The 20,073-nt window shown below is 48.2% G+C and overlaps 5 protein-coding genes across 5 annotated transcripts; 3 read left to right on the top strand and 2 right to left on the bottom strand.

The window, feature by feature from the left end:
• Window positions 1-1,456: 1,456 nt before the first annotated feature.
• Window positions 1,457-3,530, top strand: N7516_007806 (alpha-amylase; the record flags this gene model as incomplete). The annotated part of the gene is made up of 8 exons (XM_057220526.1): window positions 1,457-1,757; window positions 1,816-1,919; window positions 1,969-2,124; window positions 2,173-2,281; window positions 2,338-2,500; window positions 2,548-2,713; window positions 2,772-2,823; window positions 2,887-3,530. The coding sequence occupies 8 exons, from the start codon at window positions 1,457-1,459 to the stop codon at window positions 3,528-3,530; spliced, it is 1,695 nt and encodes a 564-aa protein (XP_057070798.1).
• Window positions 3,531-4,583: 1,053 nt separating this feature from the next.
• N7516_007805 (GPI anchored serine-threonine rich family protein) lies at window positions 4,584-5,423 on the top strand (the record flags this gene model as incomplete). Its single annotated transcript, XM_057220525.1, has 3 exons — window positions 4,584-4,843; window positions 4,909-4,997; window positions 5,239-5,423. The coding sequence occupies 3 exons, from the start codon at window positions 4,584-4,586 to the stop codon at window positions 5,421-5,423; spliced, it is 534 nt and encodes a 177-aa protein (XP_057070797.1).
• A 908-nt stretch (window positions 5,424-6,331) lies between these two features.
• On the bottom strand, window positions 6,332-8,314 carry N7516_007804 (inorganic phosphate transporter; the record flags this gene model as incomplete). Its single annotated transcript, XM_057220524.1, has 5 exons — window positions 6,332-6,654; window positions 6,722-6,872; window positions 6,925-7,868; window positions 7,965-8,172; window positions 8,231-8,314. The coding sequence occupies 5 exons, from the start codon at window positions 8,312-8,314 to the stop codon at window positions 6,332-6,334; spliced, it is 1,710 nt and encodes a 569-aa protein (XP_057070796.1).
• A 1,743-nt stretch (window positions 8,315-10,057) lies between these two features.
• N7516_007803 (MFS transporter) lies at window positions 10,058-11,745 on the top strand (the record flags this gene model as incomplete). Its single annotated transcript, XM_057220523.1, has 4 exons — window positions 10,058-10,372; window positions 10,435-10,724; window positions 10,801-11,524; window positions 11,575-11,745. The coding sequence occupies 4 exons, from the start codon at window positions 10,058-10,060 to the stop codon at window positions 11,743-11,745; spliced, it is 1,500 nt and encodes a 499-aa protein (XP_057070795.1).
• A 173-nt stretch (window positions 11,746-11,918) lies between these two features.
• On the bottom strand, window positions 11,919-19,727 carry N7516_007802 (Male sterility NAD-binding; the record flags this gene model as incomplete). Its single annotated transcript, XM_057220522.1, has 2 exons — window positions 11,919-19,031; window positions 19,089-19,727. The coding sequence occupies 2 exons, from the start codon at window positions 19,725-19,727 to the stop codon at window positions 11,919-11,921; spliced, it is 7,752 nt and encodes a 2,583-aa protein (XP_057070794.1).
• Window positions 19,728-20,073: the final 346 nt, after the last annotated feature.

The raw sequence follows: 20,073 nt of genomic DNA, 5'->3' as shown, positions 1-20,073 counted from the left end.
GAATTGCCACTATGGTGACATTCACAGAACACGCTGTTCGAGCCTCGACTGCAAAAGAACAACCACAGGGTGCATACCAGGAAGAAATGTATAACTCATCGAAGCAGAGACATAGAACAATTCATAGGGCGCAGATACGGAAGATAATCACGTAAAAGATAATATTGAATGCTTCGGAGCTAGCCAGGCCAATGCAATAATTGATTGTACCAATGACTGTTTTGTAAACTTGCATAGACGCATGAACCAGGCGAACGGATGGAGATCCGAGCCAGCTTTGCTGTACAGCCTCAACCCACAGCAAAGCATGTGCATATCAAAAACGGTTGGGCGGTCCTAGTTGGGCGGTCCTAGTTGGGCGGTCCAAATTCTGGACGATGGATCTCAATCTGACATATGCCATATTTGGTAGGCCTTGGCATATATCCGGTTCCAGGCCCAAGCCGGACACATCATGTCTCATAGAAATGGAGACGATCTGACATGCATCGGTATAGCACCTTGGAAGTGGAGTGGTGCGGTCTACTCCGTACACACTACCGAATATACGAAGTGGGTCTTCGTTCGATAGCTTAAGTTGTAAAGGGTGGAGAACGATTCATACGTGCTTACTGCAAAGCTACTCCGTATACGGAGTACGAGTTTTCAAGACTAGTGCTGCCCGAAGTAAATCATTGATCATAAAGTGTAAATCATTCTAGATTCGGTATACCGCCTAATATAAGATAGAACACGTCATACCTGATACAGGACTGACCTATGAGAAAAGGTGAGAGATGGATATGATATGATATGATAAGGGTGTTGCTAGGGCTGTTCGGTATGGCGAAATTGATAGTCGGCAATTTATGCACTTTGTGGCTGCACTTGACTTGGCAATCCCAGCTATCAGGTTGAGATCCCCCATATGGACCCGATCAATAAATCTTGTCATGGAACGACAAGCAAACCATAGAGTGTACTTCGTATAGAGGGGAATGGGAAATACCCAAGGGACTTTTCTTACAATAATATCACGTAACCCTTGTGCGTGGAATTGGGCTATATTGCAGTCAACAATGCGGCTCTTCTACTCAGTGGCTACCACATCAAAGAAACATGGACAATGATTGTTAATCTATCAGCCCCCATCTCCCCCCGGTCTGCCGGTCTGCCGTGTCGGAAGCCATGCCGAGGTCTGTGCGGTCGGTTGGGATGAGTTAGTCCAAAGGCGGGATTGTTAGAATCAACAAAAACCTGCCGATCGGGCCGGTAGATTACATGACAATACATATACGATACAATACATACATACCGTTACGTACTGTACATCATTTTCATCTATATGACATTCAAACATTCAAACATTCAAACATTCAAATATTGTCAATTCAATGTTCGAATATTAACTTAAGTAACCTTTTCATTGTCTCTGGTCTCTGATTCTATCTGTTATTCGATTCTCCTTTCACCTGTCATGCAAACGCCACCCATAATGTGGTGGTGGAATGTTTTGGTGGTTACTACCATTGGGACAGTACAGGCGGCTTCCCGAGACCAATGGCTCGGTCGGTCGGTCTACCAAGTGGTCACCGATCGCTTTGCGCGATCCGATAACTCAACCACGGCTTCTTGTGATGCAGGATTGGGAGATTATTGTGGAGGGAGCTTCCAGGGCATCATCAATCAGCTGGATTATATTCAGGAACTTGGGTTCGATGCAGTTTGGATCTCTCCAGTGCAAAGCCAGGAGTCAACTCGCACGGCGGATCTCGCAGGTATAGTCATCTCGACATTGTCACCGGATATAGAGAACTAACGATTTCTGGATGATAGCATACCACGGGTATTGGCCAAACGACCTGTATTCCGTCAACTCCCATTTTGGCACTTCCGATGACCTCCAAGCATTATCCACAGCGTTGCACGCCCGTGACATGGTGGGTCGTCAGCTGTTATGTCTATTCACGAAACTGACATGAAAAATAGTACTTGATGCTGGACATTGTCGTCGGTGACATGGCCTGGGCTGGAAATGCCTCTACTATCGACTACAGCACGTTCAACCCATTCAATGATCAGAAGTATTTCCACGACTACAAGCTACTTTCTGAGGACCCCACAAATGAAACCTGTGTCCTGGATGTAAGTCTGCCGCCGCGTGTTATGAGTGCATTGCTGATAATTTATCAGTGCTGGATGGGAGACAACACCATATCGCTTCCAGATCTGCGAAACGAGGATCAGGAAGTCCAGGAGATTCTGGGAACCTGGGTTTCGCAGTTGGTTTCGAACTACTCCAGTATGTGCACACATTCCTATCTGCCCAACGGAATTTTTAACATTATTCCCTCGTAGTTGATGGCTTGCGAATCGACAGTGTTTTGAATATCGCCCCCGCCTTCTTCTCCGATTTCAGCAAGTCAGCCGGTGTTTTCACCATGGGCGAAGGTGCCACGAGAGACGCATCCGGTTACTGTTCTCTGCAGCCCAGTCTAAGCGCACTTTTGAATTATCCGTTGTGAGTAGCTCAACGAAATGAGCAAAGGTCCTGTTGACACATTTTAGGTATTATATCCTCTCAGAGGGCTTTAACACTACCGATGGAGACTTGAACAGGGTCATACAGTCTATCGACCACGTCAGGACACATTGTGGGGACGTACTCCCCCTGGGAACTTTCACATCGAATCAGGACGTTCCTCGCTTTGGCTCGTATACGTCTGACATATCGGTAAGTCGAGTGCATCGAGGGTTTTGTGACACGTGTTGATTTTATCACTCCTGATTAGCTGGCTCGCAACATTCTCACGATCAGCATGCTCGCTGACGGTATTCCCATCCGTATGTTGCACTCCGACAAATTGAAACAGAAGCCAGAAATACGTACTAATCAAGATAATACAGTCTACTACGGGGAAGAACAACACCTGTCAGGTGCATTCAACCCTGTCAATCGGGAGGCCCTGTGGCTTACCAAATACTCGATGAACTCGACGTCCCTACCTTTGCTTGTCCAATCATTGAATCGCATTCGATCATATGCGAGCGGCGACGGAGAAAAGTCCACACTCGCCCCGAAGTCAGGTAGCGACTATCTATCGTACCTCTCATTGCCAATCTACAACTCAACAAATATTTTGGCTATGCGTAAAGGATTTACCGGCAACCAGGTTGTGAGCGTCGTGTCCAATCTGGGAGCTAAGCCAGCCACTAAAGCCACCACCAAAATCACGCTTGGCTCTGATGGCACAGGGTTTTCCTCTCGCCAAAACGTTACCGAGATCTTGTCCTGCAAAACATTCGTGACTGATTCAAGCGGGAATCTCAGTATCGACCTCAGCTCGGATGGAGGGCCTCGGGTGTACTATCCTACTGAAAGCTTGAACCGAAGCACTAGCATTTGTCCAAATGATACCCAAACATCGACAGCCTCCTCTACAAATCCAAAGTCTTCCACCGGCGCTAGTACTGCATTATTCGGTTTGTCGTGGGAGATGAGCACATTGATACTCACGGCTACATTGACCACGTCCTACGTTTTCATCTAATTCTCTAGGCCGCCATCCCTTCTGTTTCTATCATGTCTCATGTAATCCGCAACAGTTTGTGTTTTTGGTTATTGACGTCTTTTTCGATGGTTTCTGCAGTGGTTTGACTATAGACCAGATACTCCGTACATTTAATCATATTGCTCTCATATCACCTCTAGTGAATTAGAATTACCACGGAAATTAGGAGATACGTAACAATTTAGAGTCCGCACAGAGTTGGGCAAGAATTCCGGCAGTCGCTTTTGCCTATTGGGCACAAGCACAGTAAGACAATGCTGGCATAACTAACTAGTGAGCATGCAGACCTATAACTAACTAACTAGTTATGTAACTTATCTGTTGAATGTTACCAGTCATGGCCGGTATTCATTCCCAGTTGTAAATAACGAATACAATACAACGAAAACAGATTTCCAATTATGACAAGCTCGATTCCCGAGCCGACCTCGTACTTCCTGCACTTATAGCACTAACCTTGGAACATGATAGTAAGCCTTAGTTCGAAGTTTAATATATTATTGGCAAACACCAGAGGTCACAATGCGTACTTAGCGTTGGCATGATAGTAGCCCTTACTTGGAGGTTTAAACCATTTATTAGCAAGGATTACAGCACACAATCTGTTTTGGAGACTTGATTGGAAAGATAAGGTGCAATGCTCACATTGATGAACCCAACACAAGAGAGTGGATCACTGATGCAAAGCTGATCGTAGCCTTGGAACACCTGGGTAGTGCCTGTTCGTGGCTACCCTACGTGGGCACTAGAATGACCACTGGACTTTTTTTTCCAGTCTCACTACTCCGTACAAGAGGTTCAGCTCATGCCGGAGATCATATTCTACTTCTCTATGCAAGGATTACACTATCTCGTATTCCCAATGCGCTCGCTTTGGGCTGAAAGTTACTGATTTCTGTATATACATATGTAGATCTTAGAACAATCTAGTTCCCGGTCTATCGACCAAAAATATATAGTCTATTCCTGGGAAACATTAGGACATCCCCCTCAGCTCCCACTCCAGCAATTCAATAATTCTATTCAATCAAAATGCGTTACTCATTCACCATCGCCGCCCTGAGCCTCCTCTCATCGGCTTTTGCCATCACCGTCACCACCCCGTCATCAGACACGGTGTGGGATTTCTCCACTGCCAAAACTATCAAATTCACTAGCGAGTCCAGTGATCCTTCAGTAATCAGTATCCTCCTTCGAAGTCAGGATGGCTCCTTCCAGACCAAATTGGCGGATAACGTCAAGACTTCTGCCGGCGAATACAAGACCCAGCCTAACCCGAGCATTTCCAACGGGTATGTAAGATACATAGTGTGTGAATAGAAAGGAACAACACTAATACAATTTTGTCATGTCTTAGAGATAGCTACGAGATCCAGATAATTGATTCCGCGGGACAGCTCGCCGTCAGTGACATTTTTACTGTCAAGAAGGGCGCTTCGGATGATGGTACCACATCCTCGTCTTCTTCCACCACCACCTCCTCCTCCTCTTCTTCCTCTTCCTCCTCTTCCATTTCTTCTTCCGTGACATCTAATGCGACCACTTCTGCATCCGTCACCTCCACTCTTACGTCATCGGCGTCTTCAACACCCACGTCTTCGACTAGTGCTTTGTCTTCCTCAGGCATGATGCAACTCCGCACAATATTATAAGGAGATGATACTAATACAGATTTTCTTCATCGCAGGCTCCACCACCTCTTCCTCTTCTACCTCTTCTTCCACGACAACTTCTTTCACCTCTGCCGACGCCTCATCCACCAGTACGTCCGCGTCTGCTCTGCAGTCGACTGGTGCTGCGTCGTCTCAGTTCAGTGCCCCCAAGGGAGCGATAACTCTACTAGGTGCTGCTTTTGCGCTCTTCCACCTCTAGATAGATAAAGCCCACCGGGCAGTATTGTGCCTGAAGGGTGTATCAAATCGCCTTTCGAAATAGGTAAAATCAAGGAACCCGTGTCATTGCTCTGTTGAAGAAAGCTTTTGTCGGGTTGGAGCGAAAGTTTATGGTCCAGTACGATATAGTCAAATTGTGACGGGGTTATGTGTCAAATCAAGTTGAGCGATCTTGCTAGTTCGTAATCTATTAGCCGGATGTAGGCATATACCAGCACGTCGATATTATGAAATTTAGTAATAAATGCTTTGATCGTTTCGTCCACCTCAATAGATTTGACTTGTAGAGTGAGACCATGAATCTTTTGTTGAAAACGTATGCGCTGTTCATTTTCTTCGGGTTGACCTCTTTGAACGATCACTGCTTCGTCGTACTCATCGATGATTTGCCCAGAGATCCCTCCATGATGACGTGGATATAACGTTGGGGCTGGTTGTACAAGTTGACGATGTAACAAACTGGATCGATATTACGACAGTCCGATAGTGGGGAATTGGGGAAGCTTCCAAGGGTCTTGGATAAGATTAAAGAAGCAGAGGACCAGATCATAGAGCAGATCATGGAAGTACTATGTGGCTGGGGTGATTCAGGGGCTGTGTTTTTTTACCATGGCGATACCATAATAAATAACACTTAAGCTGAAGAATGGTAGTACGCTCGCCATACACCTGATTTCCGCCAGAATCTTATACTCATTGTTACGTACCAGTTCTTTAGCAATAGAATTCAGTTCAATTAAGATTATTAAAGACTTAGAAAAAAGACTCAAGTGCAAATTCAGACCATTAGTACGGGGATAAAAGCAAGCATGAAGTGGAGGTAGGTGGAAAACCACATACCATATCCGCTGCTATCCAGTGCTTAGCAACCCTCTCAAATTAAACCATTCAACGACCCCATGTGGGAACGTTCAGAGCCATGCCCATAATGATTCCACTGATAAGACCAGCACATGGAAGAGTCAGGACCCAGCCGAAGAAAATCTTGCCGAGTTGCTTCCAGTTGATACTCTTGAGATCCATGTTGATCAACGCAACACCGACCACGGCACCAGTAATGCATTGAGTAGTTGAGACTGGCAAGCCTAATCTTGAAGCAAGGAGCACAGTTAAGGCCGCCGCGAGTTCTGCAGAATAACCTCTAGTAGGCGAGTGCTTGGTGATGCGGTTGCCGAGACTGCGCATGATGTGGTAGCCGAAAGTCCAGAAGCCTGACGTTCATTAGTAAATGCGTGGAAGAGACTGGAGGTGGGGGAGAAAGGACCTCGGGAGACTTACCAAAGCCGAGGCCAAGACCACCCACCGCCTTGATCCACATTGGGGTGTCAGTCTTGGCGGAAGCCTTGCCGGAGTGCCAGGTCATGTACTCGGTTGTGAATGGGCCAATGGCGTTCGAGATATCGTTGGCGCCGTGAGAGATAGACATGATCTAGTTGCCTTGTTAGCTGAGTTTTACAGAGGGAGAGGGGAGCGGAGCGTACCATAGCAGAGCAAACCTGGGCAGTGGTCCATAGATGTTCAACTCTGTTGTCAAAGACAGGGACATGCTGATGGATATGATCAAGACCCCTTGACTGGTGGTGAATGACATCGCGGGTAACACCATACGTGAGAACAAGCTTGAGGGTGGCAAAGATCCGCTTGGGATGAATCCAAGGGAGAGTGTCTAGAGCCTGGAGCTCCTTTTGATGTTTCTCCGCAATTTTGGCATCAGCCCTGCGGGCATCGTTCTCCGCAGCGCTGGGATCACTCTTGAGGGGCTCAATTTCTGGGGTGGCCAGGGTGGAATCTTGTCCCTCAGCCTCAGTGGCAGAACCAGAGCGAAGATTGTCCGTCTCGCCCTTCAGATCGCTTTCATAGTAGTTGGGCACAATACGCTTGTCCGGGTTACCAGGGAGGTACAAGGTGTAGTCGTCCTTCCAGAGAAGAGGACCCATGGGGATGTGCCAGAAGCGCAAGCGGGAGTCACCCTTCACAAGGCTGCGCCAATAGTAAGGGACAAAGAAGATCGCACTGATAACCCAAACACCAGCAAAAACGCCAATGATAATTCCACAAGCCTTGCCTGCACCCAAGTCCTCGAGCTTTGGGATTCCGTGACCACCGCTAATGACGATGAACAATGCTAGAATAGCAGCAGTAATGGCGTAGTAGAATGGAATCACGCGCAGCGCCCACTTCATGGGATCCTCACGCGAGTGCACCAGCAGCCGGATACTGGTGAAGATGATGGCACCGAATGCGGCTGAGATGAGGGGTGCAATACCCCAAGAGGCAGCGATTTGGGAAACGCTGTTAGACTTCCAACCCCAGTGGACAGGGAGCTTCGCCGCAATGGCGACACCGATGAGGGCACCGACAATGGATTGGGTGGTGGACACTGGGAATCCGAGGTAGGTGCAGACGGTAAGCCAGATCGAGGAGCCTGTATAAGTAGACAAAAGAGTGAGCAATTGAGACGTTTGGCTTGGGAGCTGGAAAGAGAAGACAAAGAGAGAAGGCAAAGAGAAACGAAACTTACCGACTTCAGCAACCACCATGGCCATGATCAACACACCAGGAGAGTCTAGGAAGCGGTCGATGGAAAAGACACCACTGCGAATGGTCGAGGTAACCTGTTGTCCAAGGGCGATGGCACCGATGAACTCGGTGATAGTGGCGAGGATACCAGCTTGGATCAAGGTCAGGGACCTGGAGCTGACCGAGGTTGCGTACGAGTTGGCTACATCCTGTGCAAAGGAAAGAGATGAGTGCTTGATCAGTTGAGGGTCAAAACAAGGAACATACGTTGGCACCGATTCCCCAAACGGAGAGAATAAAGAAGAGCGTACCGACGGCGAAGAGCCAGTCGAGATCATGATAGACAGCCATTTTTATTTCCAGAAAGGAAGATGTATGGTTTCCTTCACTTTTATGGGCGGGCCTCTGACATGGGAGAGGAGGAGAAAAGAGAAATAAAAAAGAGTGAGAGAGAGTCTTTTAATATGTACCTAGGTACCTATCTTATCTGTCGAGCAAGGCGTAACCTCAATATGACATTTGTGTATAGTAGGTTAACCTCAGGTCATCCCATGGATGTCTCAGACCAGAGCAAGGCTAATCCCATTTATCATTTCAAGAGAACCCCAATCGTAGAGCAGCCCCAGCCAAGAGTGCTTCCAGAATTGAATCTCATTGATAGTCAGATACCTAGGTAATATCGTCTACGGAGTACTATGAATCTAAACGTATGGGCCACCGAGCTATGATCTTTGGTGTAATATCTCCAGGGCTGTCTATGTGTAGAAGAAGAACAAATCAGTATGTTACCTTACCTGGGTATGTAGGCTTGTACTCGGCCCGTGGTCCGAAGCTAGACGAATTAGGTTAAATCATATCTTTGAATGGATGTGATCCAATCATTTGCACACGAGTTATGGTAATCCATGGTTCCATGTATTACAAGCTTCCATAAGACACCTGAGCATTGATTAGGTAAGCATGGGAACAGAGAAGCAACTGTGTTCATGCGTCCGTGATATCCGGTGATACAAATTGGAGAGTAGCCTGTAACGTATGGCACTGCAGCCGTCGTAGTATCACGGTATTGTCGCGACGTGGTGTAGAGATGTGGACAGCGTCTCGAATCTCCCACGGCCTCCAACAAAATTAACGTTGATAACCCATTCTCACATGCTTCCACATGCCTCCATGTAGATAGACTGGTTCTCTCCCTTTCCTCCATCTCTTATCGATAACAATATACCACAATTGCGAAGGTGTATCCCGGCCAGGGGTCGGAAACTAATATTAGTAATGTGGATGCCTTTGATGCCTGAATATTTGCCGGCAGAAAATATGAATACCTGAATTACCATAACAGAGCGCTTAAGTAAGTAAAAAGGTTGAAATCCAACATGGGGATGGATAGCGATTTGTACGGGTCGTATTTGTACGGTCGGGATCGATAAGAATAGGTGGCGATGAGGACAGATAGTGACATACGGTCGGGGGGCAGTGGAATCGATGAGATTGGCGATATGTATGGTCGGGGGTTTGAAATGGTATGAGAGGCTTCAACGCCTAGAAACGGAAGATTTCAAAGATTTGTGTGGTGGGAATAGCTTCAATATTACCCGGAGGCTTCCATTTGAGAGCTTCATTTACAATACACTGTAAGAGCGGTGCCAAAAGGCGGTGTATGATTAGACATATTAAGGCATCTTCAGGCAGCATTATTAGTAATAATTAGTTTCCGACCCCTGGCCGGGTCATCACCACAGTTGACTTATTCTGCAATATGCTTACTTCTAAGATAGGCAGCTGATAGAGTCTGCACGAACATCATGCTTCCGATCCAACCTATAGGTGGCATACCCCCTTGCATCCATGGCTGACCAGGTAGGATTCTTTGTTGACCAATCGGATAAACTCTCGGCTCGGGAAAACAGTATCTCGACTACGGATAAACGGTTCTACAGATGAATGCTCCTTTGTGTTGTACAAGTGAGTCTGCTCTTATGAACCATTGCAGTAAAATGGCCCTTTCTCGCATCTATATCATGTCGACCTCTTTTTCATTGGCATCTTGCCAGCCCACTGTATCAACACCAAAACACGAGCTATCACCCAAAGATGAAGGATGCAATTGACATCCCAATTTCGACGAACGCTTCTGTCACCGATTTGGAGAATGCCCGAGATCATTCATCTGGCGAGAAGCCCAATGACGCGGATATTCACTTGGTTGAATGGGATGGGCCTGATGATCCAGAACTTCCCATGAACTTTCCCTTTTGGAGGAAATCGCTCATCACTTGCATCTTCAGCACATTGACCATCTGGGTGACCTTCTCCAGTAGTGTCTTTAGTGCTGCGACCACGGTCACTTCCAAAGAGTTTCATGTTTCAAAAGAGGTCATGACTCTAGGAACCAGTTTGACTGTGCTGGTAAGTAAAAAACAAACAACACGCAATGAAGGCTCACCCACGACGCTAACCTTGATATACAGGGCTTTGCAGTGGGACCACTGATTTGGGGACCCATGTCGGAGTTATATGGCCGACTAAGGCCTCTCTATATCGGATACGCCATCTTTATCATCTTCCAGGTTCCCGTGGCGGTTGCGCAGAACCTCGAAACCGTGATGCTTGCACGTTTCTTGCTGGGGTTTTTTGGTACCTCCGCTCTTGCGATCATTCCTGGTGCTCTGGCAGACTTTTGGGGTCCAGTCGAGCGCGCCATTGCCGTCTCTTTATTTTCCGCGGCTACCTTTGTTGGGCCGATATTTGGACCAATCGTGTACGTGATTTTGATTGATGATGATGATGTTGTTGTTAAATGGGGTCTAAATGTGGGCTGATCATGACATGAGCAGTGGGGGATTTATCGTCGACTCATCTCTAGGATGGCGCTGGACTGCTTGGATCACCATGATCCCAGCCGCATTCTTCGGCACCATCGCTCTCCTCACCCTACCCGAGACATACCACCCAGTTCTCCTCCAGCGCCGCGCTAGTCGGCTCCGTAATGAGACACGAATCTGGGCCTACCATTCCCGTCTGGATGAAAGCACGCCGACGTTTAGCCAAATCTTGACGAAATATCTCTTCCGTCCGCTTCATATGCTTTTCTCGGAGCCGATCCTCGTCTGCATGACTCTTTACATCTCGCTTATCTATGGTATATTGTACCTCTTCTTCGTGGCATACCCGATCGCTTTTCGCGAGGTCCGGGGTTGGACTTCCTTGGGAATTGCGGCCTTGCCTTTCCTGGGCATCCTAGTGGGGGTCCTACTGGGTTGCCTCCTTGTCACCATCGCAACGCGCCTGTGGTATGCTCCTAAGCTACACAATGGTTCCGTCGTACCGGAAGATCGTCTACCCCCCATGATTGTTGCGGCTTTACTTTTGCCTATCGGGCTATTCTGGTTTGGATGGACATCGAGCCCGAGTATCTCGTGGGTGCCACAGGCCATTGCAGGAGTGCCAATCGGAATGGGGATTTTGATGATCTGGATGCAAGGCCTGAACTATCTGATTGACGTATATTTGGTGGTTGCCAATTCGGCTCTGTCTGCAAACACTCTTATTCGAAGCATGGTAAGTGTATAGCTCCTTGGAGATATACTGTTACTAACTACGTGAAAAAGATCGGTGCTGCGTTTCCCCTTTTCGGGTCGGCAATGTACGGTAGGTTAGGAGTGGACTGGGCTATGTCGCTGCTCGGCTTTCTTGCCGTTGCGATGATCCCGATTCCCATCATCTTCTATTTCTATGGGGCGAAGATTCGGGCCTTGAGTCGCTTCTCTCCAAAGCTGTAAGAGAAGGGTTATATGGACTCCAAGGACGGCGAGCAAGCCTTGGCTCAAATGGGATTACACATGTGCATCTAGGTACCAATTGTTAAAAATAAATAGAAGTAATCTTCAAATGTTGCCTATCATAGCAGCATGACCGACCCGTCACGTACTGCATGCTAAATACTGTCGCGTACTTAATCTAGAAATCCCACGGCCTTCCACGACAAAATATACTTATCCACCAAACCTGGGCCTACAGGGCCCCTTTCCCGCAAAGTTGTTGAATGTTCCCTCGTCTTAGCCGTATCTAGTATCAAACCCCCACATGACATTCGGATAAAATGCTGATCGAAGAATTCTAGTAATTGCTTGGCTGGACAATCGTTGACCGAGGCTGGGGAGTTTCGAACTCGTTCAATCCACTGGTCAAAAGGAATAATGCCACTTTGTGGGATGTCAAGAGACCGGGCCAGTGTTTTCACCATTTTTCGCCACGGCTGCCTTGATGGATTCTCGATATGGTAGATCGAATAAGGCGTTGTGTCAGAAATCATTAATTCGCCCAGTGTTGCGGCAACATCGTCGACTGGACACCAAGAGAGGCTACCATCAAAGTCCGGGAGCGCTTTCAATGTCTGCGAGGATTTGATCAGGAACGAAAAATGCTCGACTGGATTCCAATGCCCGTTGCTTGTTGAGCCAGTAATTTGAGCGATCCTTACTGCCATTGGTCGGAATCTATCTGGATACCGATGCAACGTTTCGTCTAACATGCGCTCGCAAACAAGCTTTGCTTCAGCATATCCGACTGATAGGACAGAATCCGCCGTCATTGTCTCTTCTGGAACAAGGGATTTTCCATAGCGAAGTGGATAGTAGCCGACTACCCCGATCGACGAGATGAATTGGAAGCCGAACTTGAATGGTGCCGGTCGGAGTGCAGCTACCTCCCGTGAAAGAGTGATGAGGTTCCGCATAGCCTTGAACTGATTCTCATAGACTCGGATAGGTCTGGTAAGACTCATTGGCCAAGCGTTGTGAACTAAATGGGTTGCGGTGTTCACGAGTTTCTGATAGGTTTCCACAGGCAGCCCAAGCAATGGTTTTGCGGTCTCCACTTCGAGTACCTCTAGCTTTGACCGGGAGATGTCATCGAGCGAGATTCCCCTGACCTTTAAAGCTTCCTCTTGACGGATGACAGCGGGCACCGTAGTCCGTCTATTCAGACAGACTACAGTGTGGACACTAGGAAGCCTGGCGAGATAGCCGACAATGTGGCAGCCGAGACTCCCTGAGGCACCAGTAACAAGCACACAGTGTCCCGTGAGAGCGGGAATCACGGCTTGCTGTGTAATCGTTATGGGGAGTGCGTGGAAGTCCTTGGTATATTCATGGATATATGTATCAATGATCTCTTGGTTCCCTACGATTTCTGTCAATGGGACATGCGCCGGCGGCTGGAGTGGCTTAGGTGCATCATCATACCTGGGTTTAGACGCAAGAGCAATAATCAGGCGTTGGATATTGGCCTCTGGCCGACCACCTTCAGTCCAATCGACGTGACCATATCCAACGGAAGTGAGAATTTTCTTCCAGTGCGTTGCGGGTTGGAGTGCGTGTTGCCGATCATCTTCGAACAACCACCATCCTTCTAGCAAACCGAAAATGAAATCGACCCAAGGCACTTGCTCGGTCATCTCCAATAAAAGTAGGCAGCCGTCTTGTCGCAGAATATGGTGAATATTTCTCGTCGAGACTTCCAGGTTCCGAGTTGCATGCACACAATTTGTAGCCAGGACAATGTGCTGACTATGTACCAGTTGTGAATCAGGCGGAGACTCGATGTTCACCACTTTGAACTTCATGAACGGATACTTCTTGAATCGTTTGCGAGCCGCGGCAACCAATGAGGATGATAGGTCCGTCATTGTGTATTCGACGGGCACACCTAGACGCTCCAACAGTGGCAGGATCTTCACAGTTGTTCCTCCTGTACCAGCTCCCATCTCCAAGACGCGCAGAGGCTCACCAGTATTGGGTAGCCTTTGCACAAGCTGCTCGAGGAACATTTCCGCCTGCTGGATCCATACCGCATTAATGGGAGATTTGGCATAGACGTCAGTCGCGATTTCTCTGCCCTCGGGTGACCCGAAGATTAATTGAAGCCCGTCTTCCTTGCCACTAATGCAGTCGGCAAACTTACTTCCGGTCATGGATGTGAGTTTGTGCTCGGCTGCATGGATAGGCTCGTCGCGAAGCAATTCTTCCAGCATTGTTTCCACGGATTTCGTCGGAACAGGTAAGGCCGTTCTCGTGATTTTAGATCCATTGATGTCAATTAATCTGGCATCCTCGAGAAGACCGTAGATCAAGTTCATGAATCGTTCATGTTTTGCAAGGTATGGAACACGCTCAAGTCTTTGACCCGCTGCTGCACTGCGTATCGGACATCCGAGCTGTTCAAAAGCATTGACAATATGGGCAACACAGAGTTCAGTCGATCTTGGCATGATTTCATTGTAGTATGTTCCAAGTTGGCCATTCAAAATGAAGTCATCGGTGGCTTCCTTCGCAATGCGGAAGGCATCCAGGATTGCCGATTCTGAGAGGAGGGAACCCCCTTCCCCAGGAGACGAGAGACCGCTGCAATTGACGAGACCATTTGTGCCGTTGAGATGATGTGTGTTTCCATTAGTAGCAGCTTCTTTATTCTTTTCGGCTTTTTCAATGCCCAGAATCTTTTGCATGCACTCCACAAGACTGCGGAAGTCAGTTACATCGATCAACTGAGTGACGTCGACAGTGGTCTTAAAAGCCAAATCGATCTCTCGGCCTAGTTCCATGCTCATCAATGAATCGATTCCAAGCTCGACCAAATCAGAGTTGTCTCTGACTTCTTCTGGTTCAAGACCAGATAAATTGCATATGATCTCCCGCATCTTTTTAGTGATGTCTACACTGGCTGCATTTGGCGCTTTCTTTGTCGGGGGTGTACCGTTCACCGCACTAGACGAGCCATTCACCAATGGTGGGGCTGCGACTGGAGTATGGCTGAATATCTTGGGGGCAGGCACTGCAACAGGGGCAGTAGGAACTTGTGGCTGAATACCAACTGGCATAGCCTTCGACAGTACCCTGCGTATTCCGGAGATTGGAACCTTTTGGTAACTAATACCAAGAGCAACTTCAACAAGTGACCCATCACGAGCATCGAAAGCAAAAACATCGCTGAGGTACTTGGACTCTGATTCGCAATGGTGCAAAGCAAATACCTCATAGACGTGTGAAGGAGCGTCGTTTGCATCTGCGTTCGGTGCTCGCATCCACCGATCAATTCCATCGCAAATGAAAATGCCTCTCTCAGACAAGTCGATCTTGGTAGTCATGAGGTTCACAAAGATACCTGCCACTTGGCAGAAGCAGTCCGTCAAGACGGTGTCGAGCCAGGTCTCTCCGTCATATTTCTTCGTGATCCTTCCTGCGGACTCGTTCTCGCTGCCAGCAATCTTTGTAACATGACGATATATTTCCTTGTAGTCGATCACTTCCGAAAAAGCGCGGTAGATGTTGCGGCCCTGCAGGATGTCGTCTGCCACATTGCCGTCAAGGAGTTGCAAGCACCGCTTTCGGCCGATTAGACGTCTAAGTTTCTCGAACTCAGTCTTGACTTGCACACTGTCTGCCGCTTGGAATATGATTGTTCCTGAAGTGTGGGTTATAAAGCCACTTCCCTTATCGTCAGTTGCAGTCAGCTTCCAATTCCAGACCAGACCTTCCGCATCGAAGGATTGCGCTTCGATCCAGACTGCCCGGGAGTCGTCTTTGACAAGGGGCTGATAATGTCTTAGACCATGTAGCTCTGGAATAAAGCTACGGTTCTGGAACTCTGGTCGAAGGCTCATAAGAGCATCAAGAGCTACCTCAACCTGGAACATACCGGGACAAACAGCAGATGTATTTGCCATGATATGACCAGAAAGGAGACGGTTGAATTTATCTGTCGTGACATTGACTCTGAATTGCACAGACCTCTGGGATGCATCTTGATAACCGACCAAAGTCGTCAGGCCCTTCGGTGCCTCGATAAGTGCGGGCTGCTCCGTCACCTTGGCAGAAACTTCGGGCTTTGGAAGCACCTTCAGATCCATCCAGTGTGTTGACTTCTCGAATTGGTACGGTGGCAAAAGGACTGGAGTGTACATTGCAGTCTGCAGGCGGTGGTGAGCCCAGAAGCTGACTTTCTGACCTTCCCTCCAGAGCTTTATAGTCGTTTCCGACAGATATTGGAATGCACCCTCGCTGGTAATATTCACAGCCTGGAAAAAGGAGTTTGAAGTACCCAGAGCCCGACTTGCCATGGCTGTGATGGTGGAGTTTGAACCGGCCTCTAACCAAGTGGCAGCAGGGAATTTGTCTGATAATCTCCTGACTGCATGGGCGAAGAAAACCGGTTTTCTCATATGACTGGCCACATAACTGGAATTGAATGTGCTAGTTGAAACTTGCTCCGTTGCTGTTTCGATATTTATTGTCGGCTTCCTGAACTTTATACCTTGCCCCAAGGCCTCTAGATCATCGATCAACCCATCAACGAGAGCCGAATGGAAGGCGTTAGTGACGTTGAGTTTCTTAGATCGGATTCTTGAGAACTCTGGGTCATTCTTCAGCAGGCCTTCAGCATGATTCACGCCTTTTGTAGGCCCAGCCAATGTGAAGCTTCTTGATGAATTATAGCAGGCGATTGCAACTCCCGCTTCAGATCCAATCTGTAATTTGACTTTCGCCAGCAAGGCTTCCACATCAGAGAGATCTGCCTCGACAGCCATCATGGATCCTTTGTCAGGACCCCATCGCTCCTTGATCAAGCGGGCTCGACCGGAGATCATCTTGACAGCATCCTGCAATGATACAACATCGGAGACACATAGAGCTGTCAGCTCACCAAAGCTGTGTCCGATGACCGAGGCAACATTTGCTCCGCTATCGATCCACGCCTTGGCGCAGGAATACTGCATCGCAAAGAGTACTGTTTGAAGCTGAACGATATCCTCGATTGGAGAGCGTTGGAAAATGGCTGGGTAAATCCCCTGCAGACTAAAGGAGATACACACAGCATTGCACTGGTCTAAGTAATATCTCAAGATGGCAGTGCTATCATAGACCTCTTGATCCAAGCCAACATAGGTGGAAATTTGCCCTCCAAAGCATAGGATGACGGGTTTCGGATCCGGAAGCTGGACAGACGGGAAATCCGTGGTAGCTTTCTCGGCAGATGAAAGGACCATATCCAGCTCTTCCTTTGTGCTGGCATTGAATATCAGGGCCTGGGGAAGGGACCGGTTTGATTGACAGGAAACTTGGAAAGACAAATTTGCCAAGCTTAGGCTCTTATCTGTTACATGCCCCTGAACAAATTGGCGCAATCTCCTAGCGTAATTTTGAAGGCTCTGTTGATCAAATGCACTGATCCAGAAAGGGTAGTTCCTCTCCGGCAATGGCGCCAAGGGGGTCTCTATCAGCTTTGGTGGTTGCGTAACAACCATAGAGGCATTGGATCCGGAAGCCCCATAGTTGTTGATGAGTGCAGCTTTGAATGGTGCATCCCAAAGTTTTAAGCGTGTCGATATATCAATTCTATCCTCGTCTTTCGCATTAAGGGAAGGATTGATTTTCGAGAAGCTCCCCTGGGGTGGGATAAAGCCTTGCTGAATAACGAGGAGAGTCTTTATCAAAGAGACCACACCCGATGCACATTCACTGTGACCAAGAAGACCCTTCACGGATCCTAGCGACAGAATATCGGAGCGTACAGGGCCTCCAAAAACAGCTCGAATGCCATCGTATTCAGCTGGATCTCCAACGGGAGTTCCTGTTCCGTGTGCCTCAACAAGAGAAATATCTTGGGGCTCGAGCCTTGCTTGACGCACAACATCCGTAAATAGCTCCGATAGAGATCCCGAGTTGGGAACAGTAATTGCAGTGCAGTTCTGGTTTTGATAAACCTTTGTACTTGCGATCACACCAAGTACCTGATCACCATCCGCGATTGCCGAGGAAAGCCGTTTCAAAAACACGGCACCAACACCTTCACCCCTGCAATACCCATCTCCTTTCGCGTCAAATGACTTGCATTGACCAGTAGGGCTGAGGAAGGATGCTCCGGCTAGGTTGTGATACCAGTCGGGGCTCGTTATAATGTTGACGCCTCCGGCGAGCGCCCCATTACATTCCCCGCTAAGGATAGAACGACACGCCTGGTGAATAGCCACGCTGGATGACGAACATGCCGTATCAAGTGTCAGGCTGGGTCCTGTCCAGCCGAAGTGGTGGCTAATCTTGCCGGCTAGAAAGCTCTTCAGGTTGCCAGTAGCCGAATACGCATTCGCAGGGTAACACGCAATGTTGTCCTCATAATCGACATTGCCGACACCCATAAAGCATCCAATACGACGATTAGGGCCATCGTCTCTGAAGTATCCCGATTGTTCGACAGTCTGATATGCAACCTGCAACATCAGGCGTTGCTGAGGGTCCGTAGATGCCATTTCTCTGGGGCTCTTCTTGAAGAATTTGTGATCGAAAGTGTCGTAATTATCGATGAAGTTCCCGTACCATTGGCGTTTGTCTGCTTCTCTCCATGCCGTCGCCAGGCTGAACCGATCCTCAAGCACCTCTTTATGTTGTGACTGGCCACTTTTTAGGATCTCCCAGAATCCCTCGTGGTCTTCAGCACCTGGAAGCTGACACCCCATTCCAATAACAGCTATGCGCTCATCGGGCAAATCTTCGAGGCTAGGCGTTTGCGTTCCACCAAGAACCTGGCAGGGCAACCGTGACGATACGAGGTCAATTTGGGATACGTATGTCAGGCGTAGGCCAAGCTTCCGTGCAATCGTCGGTGATACGAACCGCTCTGACCCAAAACAAATAACCGCTGCATCTTTGATAATGAATCTTGCCGCATACGCGATAAAGCATGTTTTGTACCACTGGGACTGTTCCAAGAGAATTTCCCGCAAAGCTACCTCGTGGAGCTTTCCAGTGCTAATATATTGCCCATCGGCACCTGATCGACTAGGGAGTAGCATCTTTGTCGTATCGGCAAATTGCAAAGCTGGTTGAATTTCGCAGAACTGAAGGAGACTAGATACGGCATCTTGGTGCTTCTTCCAGTGGAATCGTCCCGAAAGCGCTATTGGCGTGACATGACCGCCTTCCTGCTTCAACCGCTCGATCAGAGCTGGCGCCGCTTTCTTCGATGCGGTCAATGTTGCACGTCTCTGGTCAACAAGAACGGAAACGTATGCCTAAAGGATTTCAATTAGTGTTTTGCTGTGGTGTGAATACGAGTCGTCAATACATACATCAGGGAATGTCTCGAGGATATGGGCAAATGAGTCACCGAATTCGGCACTGTTCCATGACACTGAAAGACTCGTTGCCTTTCTTTCTGGGTCAGATAACGCCTCTTCAGCATCAACGGTGGCTCCGACCAACATTGCCAGTCTCACGCCTACCGCGCCGTAGTGTTGAATATCGGCCACATTGCAGGAACATGCCACTGCTAAAGCACTCAGGGTGCCGGTGCAGAGGCCTAACGTCTCTGTATCCTCCATAATGGACTTGGGCAGTTCCTCCTTCTCCCCTAGATGTGGAAACGCCGCCCTGAGAAAAGTGATGTGTTCAATCACGTGTCCTATGACCACAAGTGGGGATAGAAGCACATTTGGCAAAGGAAACGCTTCCTCCGGGGCAGTCGTACTCAAAACCCATGCATTCAGGTTCTCAAGTAGCTTCCCCGTGTTAGATTGCTGTGCCGCCCGGTCACCGGCGGTAAAGTTGTCCCAGAGCTTTGGGAGGCCGGCGAGTGCGTCAAGGGCCCAATGATGGTCATGGAGCTGGCTGCAAAGCTTTTTGAAGGATTCGATATCGAAAGATAAATCTTGCGGGCCGAATATAAAGGCCTTAGGTCTCAAGTGTGGATGAGAAGTTGAGTCAGGCATGACTGATACCTGCATTTGAAGCTGGTCGAGAGAAGATGAATTCTAATGTTGAAAAGAATAGAGCACTGGGAGGTATACCACACAAGCACGGTATACGATGTGATGAGAGGTAGTTTCGTGATCTCCTATATGGCAACAATTCTAGGTATATATGACACTGAGACCTGGATGAAGTACCCAGTGTACTTCAAGGTTCCCTGCACATGTGTCAAAATCAACTGAAAGGCTTATACTGCAGCTACAACACCACATTATTCCGAATAGTTAGTCCGCATGCATACCATTCCGTCTTCAGATGTCGATAAACTTCTGTTGACATGCACCACATCTGTAATCTACCGCCATG

The sequence above is a fragment of the Penicillium verrucosum genome, assembly GCF_028828655.1.
Source record: "Penicillium verrucosum strain IBT 35672 chromosome Unknown utg000003l_segment0_segment0, whole genome shotgun sequence".
Classification (NCBI taxonomy): Eukaryota; Fungi; Ascomycota; class Eurotiomycetes; order Eurotiales; family Aspergillaceae; genus Penicillium; species Penicillium verrucosum.
Note: the sequence above shows the minus strand (reverse complement) of the source record. Positions and strands in the feature narration are given on the sequence as shown.